Source organism: Psittacula echo (genome assembly GCF_963264785.1).
Source record: "Psittacula echo genome assembly, chromosome: 7".
Lineage (NCBI taxonomy): Eukaryota > Metazoa > Chordata > Aves > Psittaciformes > Psittacidae > Psittacula > Psittacula echo.
The window spans coordinates 63,914,883-63,932,610 of NC_137740.1; the positions used below are offsets into that span (position 1 = coordinate 63,914,883).

General features: G+C 43.3%; 1 protein-coding gene across 1 annotated transcript in view; it reads right to left on the bottom strand.

Annotated features, from left to right (window-relative positions):
- The window catches only part of DPYD (dihydropyrimidine dehydrogenase), a gene marked incomplete at its 3' end in the record, with an annotated part of 352,887 nt that overhangs the window by 157,813 nt on the left and 177,346 nt on the right, over nt 1-17,728 (bottom strand). The window contains exons 12-13 of the mRNA XM_080623761.1: nt 11,220-11,404; nt 4,383-4,598 (exon numbers count right to left, since the gene is read on the bottom strand). Coding sequence (XP_080479887.1) covers nt 4,383-4,598; nt 11,220-11,404 — 401 coding nt within the window. The remainder of the gene's footprint in view (nt 1-4,382; nt 4,599-11,219; nt 11,405-17,728) is intronic.

Sequence of the window (17,728 nt, forward strand, 5' to 3'; positions counted from 1 at the left end):
TGTGTACTAAACAATACTCACTAATACACTGTAAGTGAATCAACCAGCTCCGTGCAACACTTCAACTAAAAAACTCCCATTCACAGGCATTTCATTAATGCAGGATCTCTCATTCCACGAACTGCTTTCTGTTCACCTAAGCGCTAAAAGAGGTTATAATTGGCATTCATTTATTGTGGGCTCTATGATATGCAGCTCCCCCATTTTCCTGTGATACAGGGCTCCCCAAATTTCCCTTCAAAAGCTTGCCAACAGAACTTACAAGTAAGACGTTACCTCAATAAGACAGAAATACTACTTGAACCAACAGAGCAATGCGCTATTGATTCTGCAGTCAAAAAGGGAAGACATGAATGCAGGAAAAAGTGTGCGCGTGAAGGGACATTTTTATTCTGCTACCAGTTTTCTTTCCCAGTGACAGTTCACTTTCAAAGCAGTTATTCTCATTTCTGGCAGAAATCAGATCGATAGCGAAGCAGCTGTGCAAATACGTTTAATTCGGTAGGTAAAATTCTAGAAGTCACTGCTCCCCCTCACAGATACCCACAGGCACACACGTATCCTGTGAGGGTGCTGAGGCGCTGGCACAGGGTGCCCAGAGAAGCTGTGGCTGCCCCATCCCTGGCAGTGTTCAAGGCCAGGTTGGACACAGGGGCTTGGAGCAAGCTGCTCTAGTGTGAGGTGTCCCTGCCCGTGGCAGGGGGCTGGAACTGGATGAGCTTAAGGTCCTTTCAACCCAAACCATTCTATGATATACATCACTCTCTAATGAATAATTGTATTACACCGTTATATCCAGTACCTTCTAATATATGCAGGGTGCAATACACTTGCAGACAGAAATACTCCAAAGGAACTTCACCTCTCATCAGCTTTATTTCTGTTTCAACAACAGTACAGCAGCATGCAAAGAACAAACTTCTGCTGAATCACTCGGAGCTGAAACCCTCACCCTACAAACAGAAAATGCTACACAGGTTGCCATGAAGGCAATTATGCAGCAAAGCATGTGGGTGTTTGTAAAGGGAGCGAGCACAGCACGAAACAGTTAGTGCGGTGCTAACTCCCCCTGGGGCAACATGTGATGCTTTCAAGGTGAGGCCAAGATTGATGAGGGTTGGGAAGACTGGGGGAGTAAATTATGGTCCAGAGGATAGAACTGCAGCCCTGTTATCCAACATATCCCCTATACAAGAAGGTATGGCTGCAGAGATGCCTAGCCTAGCATCCTAGAGGAGTTTTCTAGGTGTGCTGTAAGAGGGAAAAGGAGAAGAGGTTCATGCAAAATAAATCCCGTCTTACGAGAATGACAGCTCTCCAGACTGAGTCCTTTTCATCTCTGTCCTTGGATATCCTTCTTCCAAGATTTATCCTGCTTTCTTCTCCAGTCTTATTCCATTACACAGTAGTTGATGCACAGAAATCTAAGGTTAGGCCGTAGATGCTTGTCACTAGCTGTATGTCTATCAAATTCAACCTGCATCAGTCACTTTTGCTAAAGTGCCAAAGGATGCCCGTGGTCAACAGGGAAGTCATCGGTTTTCCTATCAGTGACTGAACACAGTCATGAATTCAGGAACTGGCTCTGGAAAACGGAGCATTTCTCCTGCTGCTAAGCTCCCCATTGCCACACAGGCAGTTTACACTCGAACTTCATTGCAAGTAAGAAGGAAGCCCACCAGTTAAACCTAAGCAGAACGGATAAAACGAGGAGACAAGAGGGATGAACACAGAATCCTGCTTGTATCACATAAATCAAGGCTGAAGTGGAAGAGCTTCGGCTGCCAAAACCTGTGTCTAGCAAGCTCCTGGGAACTGCGCTGTGTGGGGAGCAGCTCTGCCTCCTCCCACTGATTCCCCAGGCTGAGAGCAGGAATCCTTTGTTCCTGGTCCTGACACACCGTTAGCTGTGACTACCTGAGCAGGACAGCTCAGCGTGAATCCTCTACTCGCATGGGTACCACCGCCCAGGAGAGCATTCTGCTCCCTGCTGAACAAGATTTATGTCCAGAAGCAGAAGAACCGCTGTACCTCATTGAGCTTTTCATCCCGTTTGAAATACATGTTTTTGCAGCGTTAATTAAACGTTACTGCTCTAAATAAAAGCAATTTGATGTCTGCAGCACCTCCCAGGCGAGCACCTCAGATCATGTCACAAATACTAAGGCTTAACGCCGGGGGGAAGTCCACTACTGGCAAGGATACAATAGTGGATAAAGCAGGTAGTATCTGGGTGGACACAGCCCTACTGCACACAGCAATATGGGATGCAAGAGTTTAGGCAGCAAAGAGTACTGCCTCTGACTGGACTTTAGAGGGAAGCTTAGCTAGAAATCATAGAATCATAGAACGGTTTGGGTTGGAAAGGCCCTTAAGATCATCCAGTTCCAACCCCCTGCCATGGGCAGGGATCCCCAGACTAGAATTCATCCAAAGCGCTTCTGTGAACTTTGTCACCTTGCAATAAATACTACCTGTAATATTTTGCATCTTATTGCAACAAATATATAGATAAATGTATTTCATAACCACTTAAGATACTTGCATTTAGCAATCCCCTCCCTTGAAAGATCTCCATCGAGTCACACCTCCAGAGCATGGCGTTCAGTGAAACACCACGCAGCCGCCATCTGAGAAGTGACTCAGAGTCTGCTGCTTACTAGAGTACCAGCATCACTTCCTACAACATGCATGTCTTCCCTCCTGGACTCCCACCCAAGCTGGAACTCAGCCAGTGCCTGTTTCGCTCTTGAGATACACAGTACCCAACGTGCAGTCTGGCAGGACTGCGAGTACACCAGCAATAAACCTGATCAATAAATAAATCTCAGCACTTGCTATGAGTCGCCTTTAGCCTGGGCACTGAACAATCACAGCTGACGGTACGTCACACACATAAGTCAGCTCTAAGCATAGTTCCATGACATTTATGTCCTTGAAGAGTGTTTCAATAAGAAACCCTATGAGGCAAGATTGGAATCTCCTTTGCTATTCAGAGGAACATTTACTTCCTTAGGGCTACTTCAGGTGTGACAGCAGAAGCCAGCCTGACGTAGTTTACAGTACGCTGTAGTCATGCAGTGCTTTCTTCTTAGATCTTCCCCATATTACAGGGCCACCTCCTACAGTTCACTCACTTATGGTACTTTCCCACGTAGAGGTGGCAGAGTAACAAACCCACCTTTGCTCTTCTGCTAAGGTCTCCATCCATCAGTACACTTTTACAGCCCGTCTCCAAACCAGGCATAAAAGCCCTTTGTTTCCAAATCCATCTCAAAAGCTCTCTTCAGTCCACGCTACTGTTGTCACTGGTTGACAAACTACCATTACTTGGGCTGTTACTCAGTCACAAGGAGTTACCTTTGATCCTCATCTTCCCTCCACAAGTCAAACTCTATCTGCCTTCCAGCTCAAATCCTGTTTCTTTTCTCTGGAACACGTTTATCAACACTGTTCTTTTGTTTCATTGTCTGAACTTCTTGCTCAGTCTCACGTTGCCAGTTTGAATGTAGCAACAGGAAACCCATCCTGAATGTAATTCTCAACTCAAACAAGCAATTACACATTTTAAATCTACACAAACCGCTTTCTTTTAGGTGCCACGCTGAGCCATAGCCTTTAAGGCTTAAATCTAACCCCTTCCTCTTCCACTACATGTCACTGAAGGTTTATGTAATACAAACACAGCACAACTACTCTTCCCTTCACAGACTTGTTTTACGTTGTCTCCATCTTTCTCTTCTACAACCCACCCAGCCTCAAACTTACACCCACATCATCACATTGCAATTGCAACTCGATTTCAATGGCTTATCTTGGCAGTCCTTGGCACAGAAGCCGCCTTTCATGAGCTGTGTGATAAAGCTGTTACTCATTCCCTCTGCATTCTGATTCCTCAGAGAAAACACTTGCACTGCAATATTTAAAAGAGAAAGGACTATTATCCTTACTAGTTGGCTAATATTAAAAGGTTAGGGAAGAAATATGAAGAAACTAAAGGCAAACAAAGCCAGAAATCATGTCACCTTTACAGTGCACTGCTGGAACCTCCCAGACGAGTTGACTTATACAATGTACCATACCCTTCCCTGCTATCTTCATACTAGATAAATGGTATAAATCATACTAGATAAATAGTATAAATATAATAGTATAAATACTAGATAAATAGTATAAATATAATAGCATAAATACTAGATATATAGTATAAATATCATAGTATAAACACCAGATAACTAGCATAAATATAATAGTATAAATACTAGATAACTAGCATAAACAGTATAAATGTATATTTAATAGTGCCATTCAAAAAGGTTCAGCTATTTCAAATCTACAACGAAATGGTTACATGCTAAATATACCTTTAAATAGTTCCTTACCTTATCCAGGGAGAATGTTTTAGTGACAGCAAAGCCCCATCCAGCTTCAAAAGCTCTTCGAATCATTGAAGAACTAGTAGTAGGGGTTGCACTGGCAAGGCCAAAAGGATTTGGAAACCTCAGTCCAGCCATCTCTACACTGATGTCTACCAAGTCGATAGGAGTATAGAAGAGCGGTAGTTCTGGAACAGCAGAAACTGCAACACCATGTAAGGACTGTAATAAAAACCAAAGGGAAATCACAGAAATGTTTGCTGATTCATTTTTTGTACCATTTATTATCAACCCCAATAAGGGAATAATTCCTATTTAATAACCCAAAGCGTAAGTATTCTGTGTTCAGACTTGCAAATCAACAACACATGCAATCACTCGCTGAAGTAGTATCTTCTGTCCAAACAGCATTCATGCTGAAACCCTATGCCAGGCTGGAAAGAACTGAGTAATAACCACAATGAAACAGTTCATTTATATCCCTATACAAACAGGGGTATACACAGACCTTTTCTAGTTTCATTCCCAGGTGCTCATCGACGAAGAGTGTGGAACCCAAGGACAGGTATCCATGTACAGGATATTCACCCCAAACTCAGTGTACTTCGAACTCCTGCACCTTTTCCACCCTACTTACAGATTTTATCCAGCCTCCGCAATGGGACACAGATCAATAGATGCAAAACTATTATTGTTTTAATATTTAATTTAATATTATTTAATAAGAATACTTTAACGGTGACAAAAGTTAAGGCTCTGCTTTGGGATCAAAGAACATCACCTACACCTTATGGCTGCGACACCGCAGCCACTTGTATTTTCATTTTAAAGACAGCCTTTTCTCTGCAGAGTCAGTGGAAAGTTTTCCATGGGAATGGTGCATCTAAAACTGGAGAAATTGAAGAGAGAACATCTTTTCCCATGCACAAATCCCAAAGAGCATCCCAATCCGGCCGTGGCAGGTACAGTGAACCTCATAGCTCAGACGGATGACTCGATAAAACTACAAAAGGAATCAAGCAGGAATCTCTAACACAGAGAAGCCCGGCGCAGTCTGTTCTTAGTAAGTCCCAACAGAAGATCACAGCCTTAGAGTGAGAGTTTATTCTATCCTTAAAATGAGGGCTTCTTCAGCAGGGCAAAAACCAAACCCCACAACTGGAGGTGTGGAGAAGGTTTTCTGTAACAGAGTAAAAGCCCCAGCACTTACAAACAGCCGCCTCTTGGGTTGTTCGCTTTTTGTTTTTAAAAGGAACTTATTTACCCCATTTTTACCTGTGACAACTAAAAACTATGGATGGGATGAGGGGTTTTTGTTTGGTTTAGTGCCTTTTCTTTCCTAGGCTGGTTCAAGACCCCAGAGTTCACTTGTCTGTTTTGGTTTGGGACTGCCTGGATTCACGGCTCAGATTCCAACCCCAAGTCTTTGATTCAGAGATGATATATCTGGGGGGGGGGGGGTGGGCAAATTCTCTGATGGCTTAAAAGCACTGAAAGTCCTGGGATTGTCCAGCCTGAATGATGGGAACCTGAAGGTATCATCAATGGAGGACATGGAGAACAGTTGACTTGTAAAGATCACCTAGCTCCCTTAGGAACCTCACCTCACCCAGCTGATATTCCTCCCTCCTTTCGGCCAATTCCACTCTACGTGCACATGTGAGCAATGAACCCGACTGCCCATTTGGAAAGCAGTTACTTGTTAATCCATTTCCTCTCCAGGATTGTTCAAATGCTCTCTCTGAAGACATTTCAGTCTGCGGATTGCTCACAAACTATTCCTTACCTGTATAGCTGTAGATTCCTATAATGGTCGGACTTGATGATCTAAAAGGTCTTTTCCAACCTAGTTGATTCTCTGATTCTATAGAGCGATTAAGTGCTTAATATACAGCTTAAGTTACATCATATTGCTTCTTTTCCCAAGCAGGACAATTTAATCTCTACAAGTCGTGTCACATAAAGTAAGTGTTGCTTGAAAGTGATCCTTAACTAGAGAACCCAGATACGCTTTCTGTGATCAAACAGAAAACAAACTCACTTATGAACCAGGTGGTCGAATATACCCATGCAAAAACTGCCCTTGCCATCATGCAAACTGGTGAGAAGCCAATTCCCAAACCATATGCAAAGAGACCTCTTCTTCCTGCCAGTCTTCCCTGCCAAAGAGCAACACAATTCCATCCAGACCATTCACAAGATGTGCGACATGTCTGTTAACATGAGGTGACCCATGGAGGTGGCAGAGGGAGGGTTAAAAATGCTTCAATGGAATAAACCAAGCCTTTAAAAACACACAAGGGGCAGGATGCAGCTGATGGCTCAGTAGCCAGTGGGTATACATCCTTGCAGATTTATCTCCCGCCTTCCTATCACTTCCCTTTTTTGCTCTATTTATGGGGGCTTTGCTGGTTTTTTCCTTTCAGCACAATAAAAGCTTATAAAAGAAATAAATTTACTGAGCCCTGATGGGTTGTTTTCTACAAAGCAAAACTTCTGGCAAACGAAAATGTTTTATAGCTTCCTGAAATCATCTTTATAATGACGGATTTCCCTGACATTGCACAAACAAATAGGAAAACAAAGCCTGCAGGCAAAGGTTTAGTTATAATAACTGTTCCCTTGATTCTTAAGAATGGAGGACACAAAGTATGGCCCATTCTTCCTCTAATTTGATTCCAACCAGCTGAGCTAACGACACTGCATGTATTCATTGTTCCAGTCATGGCAATTCTTTGGCTACTGGAATAGGGTGGTGAAAAATCCCAACATGCAGCATGAACTGGCCCTACCTTACTCCAACCAGGATCTGCCTAGAGGCAAAAGCAGCGGAGTCTGTAGCGCGAGGCTGAGAGACAGGAACTCAGCTTTAGAACTGATGCAATCTGTGACATTCATTTCCTTCAGATGGAGAGGATTCGTAACCACAGCGATCTGGTCTAACTCCATTTTCGGGCCTTTAATAAAGATAGACTGTGAAAGTGAGTAGCTGTATTACTGTTATTTTTCACAGAGAGCCTTCTCTACAGATCCCACTACCTGGAAGAGTTTTCCTGAACACTTTCATCTCATTCCTGCTTTCTCTATTTTTAAGCCTGCTATTAAAACATCTCTTTTCTCCCTCGCATGTTTTTCTTCTTCTATCCTCCCTCCAATTATCCATTATTTAACTCAAATAAGTTTAAGCTCTGTTAAATATGTTTCTGTTAGTTCGTACAACCTCGAATGGTTGGAAGGGATGCCTGGGGACCAGCTAGGCCATCACCCTTGATCGAAGCAGGGTCAACTACAGCAGGCTGCTCAGAGCTCTGTTCAGTTGAGCAGAGATTCTCTAAGCATCCTGCTTCTGGAAAAGACATATTCCTTGCTCAGCGGTAAGCAACTAAAATACCAGCGTTCCTGTACTTGCATTTAGTCCACTCTGTTTCACAGGAGGTGCTTTGTTACTCATCTCCATGCTAGTGGTTTCATACATAAACAGAGCTGTTCTTTGGTTAGCCTGAAAGGAAGCAGGCAACAGAACTAACAGCTTCAAAAACATGCTTCCCGGGAGCCACCCATCTCTGGTATTGACTATGAAATAATGGGCATTCATGTATGCTCGAGGAATATAGGAGAATAGTCAACCCTCAGAAAAGAATCAACAACTGTACTCTTCAGATAGAAAAGCTTATGTATTTTTGACAGCATAAAGAAGCAAATAGACAATACTGCTTCAAAAGAACACTGTGATGTGCTCAAAACTCACACTGAATAGTGTCTTAGTGTAGTTCAGTTTATACCAGTCAGGATCCAGCCCTCTATTCTTTAAGGGTATGATGCACATTTCAGGCTAGGGAGAATATAAAGGAAGCTGTCCACACTGGGGAAATAACAGGTTTAAATAAAAGAAAACTTGTTGTGAACCGGAGAGGAAAAGTCCCTTTTTAAGAGGGATTTTGGTGAGAAGATGGCAGCCTCACTGCCACGTATGGGAAAACACTCCCAAGTAAGTGTTTGAAGAGAGGCAGAGTGAAGCATTGAGGCTGGCGCAGTGGTCCAGCAAGAAAATACTGGGAGAAACTCAATGCAAGAGCTGCCTTTGATGTCAAGGCAGGCATAGAAAATTAGAAGTTAGTCCTGCACTAATTGTGAATTACCCTGAATAGGACTATGATATTATTAAATCCCATTCACTGATCAAAAAGAAATGACTGGTAACCGAGGCATAGAAGAGAACAACAGCCTATGTAGCTTCTGCACAGGATCACGAAATCACTGTCAGGCAAAAGTGAGGGCCGCTACAATCCCCAACCTAAATAAATCACCAAGATTAGTTCACAGACATATTTATGACATTCATAGAATAACACAGAAGGTTCAATCCTACAAATACGTGGCGGCATGAATCGGGCTGGTTCTGTTGGGATCTCTAATGACCTGCAAAGAACGGTTCTAGGAACACCGGCTATTTTCTAGTAGATTCTACTACACAACTTTCCTTAGTTAGGCTTTGATTGGTCATGTTAATAGAAACTAAGTTGACACAGCTGCAGGCAACAATTTCTGAGGTGAACCCATGCTTCGTATAGCAGGAGGACTATGTTAAGAGGCAGGAGCTATTTAGGCAACTAATGATGGAGAGTTTCCAGCATAAGAGCAGCCAAGAAGCTTCTGTAAATAACTCCCGGTTTCGAACATACGGCATTGCTGCTGGAGAGTCCTTGAGTCTGGATCTCATCCTTCATTTGACCACGTGCCAGAGCTGGAGTTTCAGGGCACGTTATCAGGCCCATCTGTTTGCTTAGCCTTTTGCCTGGAGTAGGTTGGGATACAAACAGCGTGCCGGCCAAACAGCGCACGCTGCAAGTAGGCAGGGGGGTGGGTTTGAGTTTCAGGCTTTGACATGGTCTTGGGCTGGGTGAGAAACCCTATGGAACAGTTGTACTTTGCTAAAGGCTGACCACATTATTTACAGATGCCGGCTCTGCGATAGCTGGCCGTTTGGGGAACGGCAGTAACTCAAATGAAAACGGAGAGGTGGTATCCATGTATTTACTTAACATTTAACGTGTACTCCACGCACAGGGGTCACAGGGAGGCTGCTTGCCTTAGAATCTCACAGCAGAGAGAAAACAAGGCAGGGTGTAAGAGTGTTTTCTCGTTTCATACGGGAAGGTTCCAGAACACGGGGCTGTGAATGGAAGTCATGCACACACATGCACAAAGCCAGCCCTATAAACATCATGTTAACACAATCCTCCTCTAAACAGCTTTAAAAGCCAAACTCTCCTCCAGCCACTACAATTTCTACCAGGTCCAAACTGCTGGTGAACTAAATTGCCACATTACAGCACTGTGCACCGCAGCAACCAGATTTTACAAGGGCTGCACATCCAAATAAATGCCCCTGGGCAACCCATTCATCTAACAGCTGGAAAGGTGACACTTGACATTTGGAAACCTTCCCGTGAAGATTGCTGTAAGGCTTTCCCATTAGCTTCCTGGGGAGACTGTAAGGTTGAATAAGCTGCCTTGAAACCTGCAAAGGGTACCAGCGATGCTCTAAGACCACAAGCCTGCTTGATTTAAAACTCCAATTCTCAAGCCATGACTATTCAGATTTTTTTCCAAGGTATTAAATGCATTCGGGGGGGGAGGTTTGGGTGGGAAGGGAGTTTTGAGGAGGAAGCAACATGATAAAGGAGGGGTTTGAAGCGATGGGTGTATTTCTAGAGGTTAAAGAGGAAGGAGACAAAAAGGAGGAGATATCCCTCTCTCCCCCTGTCACAGTTACCCCAATTCACTGTGCACTGAGAAATGAAGGAAGCGGGTCAGGGATTAAAGATGCTTCACACTCAGCATTTTCATAGGGTCTAAGGAGGCAGGACACAAACAGCGCTTGAGAACAAGTGATAAAAAATATGCACAGATACTAACAACAAGCTTTCGGTTGAAGTATTTTTAGGAAGTGAAATCAGACCCCAACAGCATGAAACTGCACAAACATGCAATCAGAGAGGCTCTGAGCAGATGGATGGGGGAGAAAGACAGCGAGCTGTTACAGTCCCAACTTCAGTTGTTCAAATCCCTTTTCTGTGGGAGAATGAATCACGTACCGTGTTTCTAAAAAGTTCCTTGCACCACGAGCACGCTCTGTCAGCTGGTTCTGCACACACAGCCTGGCTCTCCTGTCTCAGAAGGCTCCTATGCAGCTCCCCTAGGAATCACGCTCTTTCTTTTACTACAAAAACGAGGGCAGCGACACGCAAGGAGCACCAAGGGGGAATACCCAGCTACCAGGGGGTTTTGAGTCTGTAACCCTTAAACTCACCTTTCTCAGGTAAATTCTCCTTTGCACTGTTTTCCCCTGTGCATTTTTTCCTATCGGGTTCTCGGGTCCCGTTTGTCAGCCTCCTCAGAGCAAACTGTGGCTCCGGTGTAAATCATGAGTGCTCTGCCAAGTGTTAGGAGGCTAAAACCGTCTTCCCCAGGTGATTCTTCAGGCACTACTGGGAGATTTCACTTTTTAACACTGATGGTCTCCCTTCTTTTCCCCAGTTACCCAATTCTGACTTCTGCTTGCACTGTGCAGGGATGCTTGCTGCATCCGAGTGGAATTCAGAGCTGGGGCCACGAACAAAGAACACGTTGCTTAGATTGCAGTGTTAAGGCTGGGCTCAGCTACTCAAGCTGAAGTATGTGATCCAAGCTGAATGCATCTGTAATGCTCAAACCACCAGGTAATCAAGGTATGACCTTATCACACCTTTTATATTTAACCTGAACCACAATGAAATTATGTTTAAAAGCATCTAAAAGCAGATAGAAGTGGGAAAGAGAAGAATACTTTAAAACAATCACCTGTATGTATCTGTGCATGTACCAGGAAGCTTGTTTTCCATCGTTTACTGATTCCACTGTGGTGTTAGCAAGACCACCAATGTCACCGCCTGCAAAAACCCAGGGTTCACTTGTTTGCATCGTTTCTGGATCTACTTCAGGAAGACCCCATCTGTTAAACTTGATAGGTGCCATGGCCTCTCTGACTGTAATTAAAGGGAATGACAAATACGTTAGTAGAAGAAAGAAAATGGTGCTAAAATCCATCAAATGCACACTGGTAACAATGAGAAAAGCAGGTTCGAGTTCTTTCTCTTACTTCATTTACAGCAGAAGGAAAAAGTAGAAAGGAAAAGTGGAAGCATGCAATTACTAAGAGGACGATGACGGAAAAGCAGCACACGTGATACGGAACAGCAGTTTGGGAGTATCAGAGTAGTAACCGGGTCCTGAATGACTGCAAAGCCAGACTTGTGAAGGAAATAAAGGTGCACCAATGTCACACTAAGTGACTGACTCAGCATAGGCTCAAGAAATAAGCGGTGCTGATGTTCTTCTGGTCACTCCCTGAGAACACAGTGCGTATTCCAGAAGCTGGGATTCCCAAAGTCATTCTCACTGGCATTATCCATCTCGCAGGGAAAGAAAGCAGAGCACTTCTGAAAATGCTATTGATGAACAATACTAACAAAGGAAAACCACATTTTCTCCCTTTCCCTCCACGCGGAGCTTTGTGCTGCACTTCCCGTATCAACATCCTCCTCTCCTGAATATGCGGCCATCCGCTCTCTTGTACAGCTTCCGACATTGTGCCATTTAAACCCAAACCCCAACGCCTCTGATGCAATTTCTAGAAATTCCTTTTGATCTCCCGAATTTCCTTCCCCCATTTCTCAACCCTCACAACAGAAACACTCTGCTCCTTTGTGACAGGTCATTATTAAACCTGATGGAGCATTTTCAGATGGAACCGTTTGCCACCAGGAAATGCGATGCGATCGAAGCTTTGGCTTTGACAAAGTGTGTTTGGTTTTAAAGAATTTTCGTGCTGAAAAAGGTAGGTTTCAATAAAGCCAAAACCAGCCGGACTTCGTATTTCAACTCAGAATATCCCAAAAGTACGGCTCACTTGGAAACTTGATATGGATAGAACCATAAAGCCACAATCGAAATGAAATGCTTACGTGAACACAATGGATTTTGCATCTTTTTCACTGCAATTCCTGATTTTTTTGAATGTACCATTAAGATACCTTATCTTTTTCCTATTACTAAATGACATATACAGGCATTCTGCGCACGAACTATTATTGTCCTTAAACATACTGCAGATGAGCAGATAGGAAAGGAAGTTTTTATACTCCATGGCATTAAATACACATAAATGCTCGGGGTGAGTGGGGGGTGGTGGTGTAGGGTTATCTTGCTCTATATTATGTCTATTCTGCATTTTTAAATGGCTTTATTACAAAGGAGCTTCATGAAGAGAATCACATTTCCACAAAGATTTGGAGCAAACATTGATGGCATGTATTGAAAGGGAAGGGTTTCAATAGAGCGTTGTCTACGGGAAGTGAAGATCCTGCAATAAAATGCAGCTTAAAATTGCACCGTCCCTCAGGGACACACCACTAGCAGATGCAGATTGCCAAGGTCAATTAAACTGATGGAGTTGTGCTGTCATATATGGAAAAGAGGAACCTGCCAGTTTAAGGCAATGCGAGGGCAAAGTATTGCCCAAGCGCACGCCTGAGTCTACACCAGCTTCAGATGCAGGTTTCTCGTCGAGCATCGTGATGGCATTTTCTTCCCAGGCGCTGCATCTCCCTTCACCCCCAAATCATGCAATAGAAGTGAATTTCAAAGCAGGGGCTGTGCATAACCAAGGGCAAACCAACAAAATAGGAAGCAAAGCACAAACATCGTCACCTACGTGTGCCACCTACGCTCTCACACAATCAACCAGGTTGGAAAAAGGCTTTTAAGATCATCAAGTCCAACCTTTACCCCTTGGCATATACAGAGGACTCGAACCCGAAGTATTTATAATGCGACTGGTTCAGAAGGCAGACTCAGAGGAGACAGCTCGAAGCTGAAAGACTGCAGCAGGTTTTCAGAACAGAAGTATTGAATCTATCTGCAAGACCTATCGCCTGCACGATCCCTCCCACCCTGCATGCACTCGGTGGCTTAACTTGGCACAAATACTATTTGCGTAGTAACAGCATCCAAACCTTATGAAATGGTTTCCTTGAAAAATATCTGGATTGCTGAAAGATCACACAACCTTCAGATGGAGACATCTTCCAGTCTGGAAAAGGAGGGTTCAGGCTGCTTTGCTTGCCTGGTTTTGCTGGTTTGTGGGTGTTTGCTTTTCAAGGGAAGTGCTCACAATGGCTGATGGTTTTATTAAGACTATTCTAGTAACATTTCGACACCAATAGATTAACTTTCTCGCTCTGCCTCTGCCTGTCTGCACTTCCAGAAAGCTTTTGACCATCTTCTATTTGCCACGTATAAGATAACTTCCTGCACGCAGTGATACCAGCTCAGCATGTGGTCTGGACAGTTCTCGCAAGGTAAATACAAGAAGGCTTGTAAAGACATGCTTGGAAAAACCCTTGGTGCTGCAGGAGTTGGTATTGGGGATTTAATAGGTGATTTTTGTTTCCCTGAACCACAGTGAAGATGTTAGAAGGCAACTTGTTATCAGAGATGGAGTTTCTCAGACGAAATTATGTAAAACTAGCCATTCTGACAACTTATTTCATCTCGTGGAAAAAACCAGGGTACAGCCTCTGTTATCTTGAACCTATAGCGTTTCTCAGACCTACCTTCGGGTTGCTTTGTGCTAAAATAGCTGTCTAGACATAATTATACCGAAAGCAAAGAATGCCCAACATAACCCTCACCTGAAGCATCTCCCCGGGGCCTGTGGATTTGTCTGCCTAACCAGTATTATTCCAGCTGGGAAAGAACATTTCCTTGGTAGCAGGGCTGACACAGTATCCAGCAGATATCGAGATGCAGGTTAAGTAAAATAAGGGCACGATTTAAAAGCATCTTTATGGAAGAGTCCCTAATGTCCTCCCAGTTTGGATCTGGTACCCAGGGACACTGTGAGGCAGAAGGGACCACGTCCTAGAGCGCCTGCAGAAAGAGAAGCCCTTTCTCTGCCCCTAAGAAAGAGTCTAAGAGCCAAACCTGAGCTTGAAAGGAGGCAACCCCAAATACTGGTTCTCTGAATCGCTCTTTGGCACTGAACAATAAGCAAACTAGATACCTAATGGGGGTTTTGGTGCATGATTTGGGACAGAGTAAAGAAAAGAAAAGACAGTCGTTAAAATCCATGCACTCCCATGCCTAAAACTAACATAGCTTTTCTCTTGTGAATTCAAAGCGGCTGTGCTGCCTTCTCCTCCATATCCTGGGGAGGTATTATATATCATCTGAAAAGATCCTTCTGGATGAAAGACAACATGCAATTGAATTATTCTGATGCTATCAAGTGACGCTAACACAAATAACACCAAACAAAAGGACGACTCTGAATATATAGTCCAAATCTGCTGTATTCACGGAGCAAACACACACAAATGGGAACGCAGCAGCAAATTACAGCGCTTGCAAAAACAATATTAAAATATAAGTGAACACAGAAAAAATATTTTAATTAACAAAACAAATCAAATGGAAAAGATTCCTCAAATAAAGCTTTAAAAGTGAGCCTGTGTGCGTTTGACTGCCATGACTAATTACGTATCCATGTAATGTGTGTTCAATTTGGGCTTATTTAAATAGCAGAAATGCTCATTAGCTGCAGTATATCTGTGAAGCTTCAATAAACAGTTTAATGGTTTTTATGTTTAACCAATTTCATAAGTTCCTGTAATTTTAGCTTTAGTAGCTCATTGATGTTATTTTTGATATCCATCTTCCAGAATTCCTTTCCAACAGCAACATCACTTCAGAAACATACAAACAGACTGCAACTTTCTTCATCTCAGATGCAAAACTAGGGCTGTCAGATGCAGCAGCAGACTAACTGCTGACATTGCCCTGTCCAAATGCCCAGCAAATAAAGGCACAAGCCTGCTTCCTACAGTCTCTGCCACACCAGCACATGGAACCAGGATTAAGAAGTGGTTTAGCTGGATCCATGTACGCTAGGAGAGGCTGGTACTGACTTTGTTTTCTGCCTGTCACCAGCAAGCAAATGTGCAGAGTGAAGGAGCAGAATTCCTGATGTAAGTTAACAGGGCTTTAGAAGTCATCAGGAAGCCCCTTTAGGATACTGGAAATAGCTCATCATTTCAGGGTGTAGAACTGCTGTACTCCGACTCATTCCATAAACCTATTTGTAGAGAAAAATCATATTCCAAATGACTCAGCAGGAACACTCCTACCTATTTCAGTAGGAATCGTGTGAATCTCTATAAATTTAGGTTGAGAGGACAATTCTTAGTGAATTCTGGTGACTAAAAGTGCACTCTGTGGGTGTGAGGGAGATGCTCTGCTCCCAGGGAGACACCAGCTCACCCCTGGGGGCATTCCCAACTGGGGCACCCCAGCCGCCTCTCTTCCTCCCTCCTAGCCTCTCATTGCATAGTCAAGGCTTCAGTGCCTGGAGGATGAAGTTACCTCGTCATTTGAGCAAGCTGCATGAAGAAACTCCACACTCATTGCAGGTTTGCTGCCATCTGTGTCATCTGTACAAAGGAAAACGGAAACCTTACAAGCTTAGAGCTATGCAAGCTCTTTCCCTTTTTTCCCCAGGAAATGTTTGTCAATCTATAGTAATAAGTATTAATTATGAGAGGCTTAATAACATTGTAAGCTACTTGGGCAGATTCCTCTTGCCTGCATGTTGAACTATACCGAGGGGGGCAGTAGTTAGACTCTTACTAGAGTAAGACCTTTACTAAGCCACTTGGGCTTTGCTGCTGCAGCTCCCAAGCAAGATGAAAGTTGCCCTAAAAGTAAAAGCAAAATATCTGAAAGTTGTGAATGATTGCCAGGAATCTGAAATTGAATTTTACCCTTCACTTGCAATGCAGTAGCTGCTTATTACCAAACATTTCATATACTCTATTTTGCCCTTGCAAGTAGCTTATGATGGGGTTTTTGCAAAGGCGCTATTTGGAGTTTGCACGGGTATTTCTGCATTCCCCTTTTGTCTCTCTCCAGGAAAATAAAATACGACATTAACATGCTAAAATTTAGTGCTCCGATACATGGGAATCCTTTCTCTTTACTGCTGCCCACTAAATAGAATGCTTAACTAAACTTACATTGTCTTCCATCCTGCCTTACTCCCCTGTGCCGCACTGCACGTACATGTTGAGCAAGTGTGCTATTTCCCATAATTTCTCCCTGGTTCTCTTCAGAAAGTCCAGGTTCTTCTCAGAAATTGAGGAAAAGAAATCAGAACAGGGACAATTTTGCAGTCCAACCAAATGGTTCCCTTTTCCTTATTGGAACTAAATAGGTAAGCAAGTGGTTATTCCAAGTTGAGCCTTTAAAACCAACTGGCCTGGTGTTAAGAAGGCTGTACACAGAATTACATTTGTATATCGATTGAGTAGCTGCAATTTGGAATGGTGACAGAAGGTATTCCACTCAGTCACTAATATGCCAGAGGCCTCCAAAATAACAAAGCAAAAGAGCAGGAACATGAGGAAAGGGACAGAATTCTTTCACGTGCCTTTGTTGGTACAGGTCAGTTGTGATGCTTTGAAGGCTTTGGTAAGCTGTACAGTGAAAAAAAACCAGCTTGTGCTTGAAAAACCTGGTTTTCCCCAACAAAAAGCAAAACATATTTATCACTCCATCTGCAGCGGTTTGATTTGAACTATTTGTTGAGGGGCTTTTTTACTGCTTTCAGTAAAGAGGCAATGTTCTTACAATGGTCTAGAAGGCAACTCTCCTGTTTTGTCTATTAGCAACTTCCCGAGCATAAAATGGCCTTAGGAGTCCATCTTCTTAAATTAATGGTGCGTTTCTATGATCCCCAATGGGAGGATGAATACCTACTAGAATTGTTGCTTAAAAACACAACCAGCATTTCATTTCTACAAAACCAAACAGACTAAATACCTACTGTGAGCACGTGTAAATGTAGCGGCTACCGTGCAAGAATCGGAAGCATCTTGTTGAGGACAATAAAAAGTTCTCTAACCTATGAGCTATTTCTGCAATCTGAGAGCAGAAATAAGTTACCCACATGCTAATATCTTGTTAAACAAAGCAGTTCTATGATTCTATGACAGAGCTCTTTCTATCAGCAACAATTAACACATTTATTGAACCTGCACCTCAGTCATCCAGTCACAGAATCATAGAATGGTTTGGGTTGGAAAGGACCTTAAGATCATCCAGTTCCAACCCCCTGTCACAGGCAGGGACACCTCACACTAAACCATGTCACTCAAGACTCCATCCAACCTGGCCTTGAACACTGCCAGTCATAGAATAATTCAGACTAGAGGGGCCCTCTGGAGGTCACCTACTCCATCCCCTTCTTCAAAGTT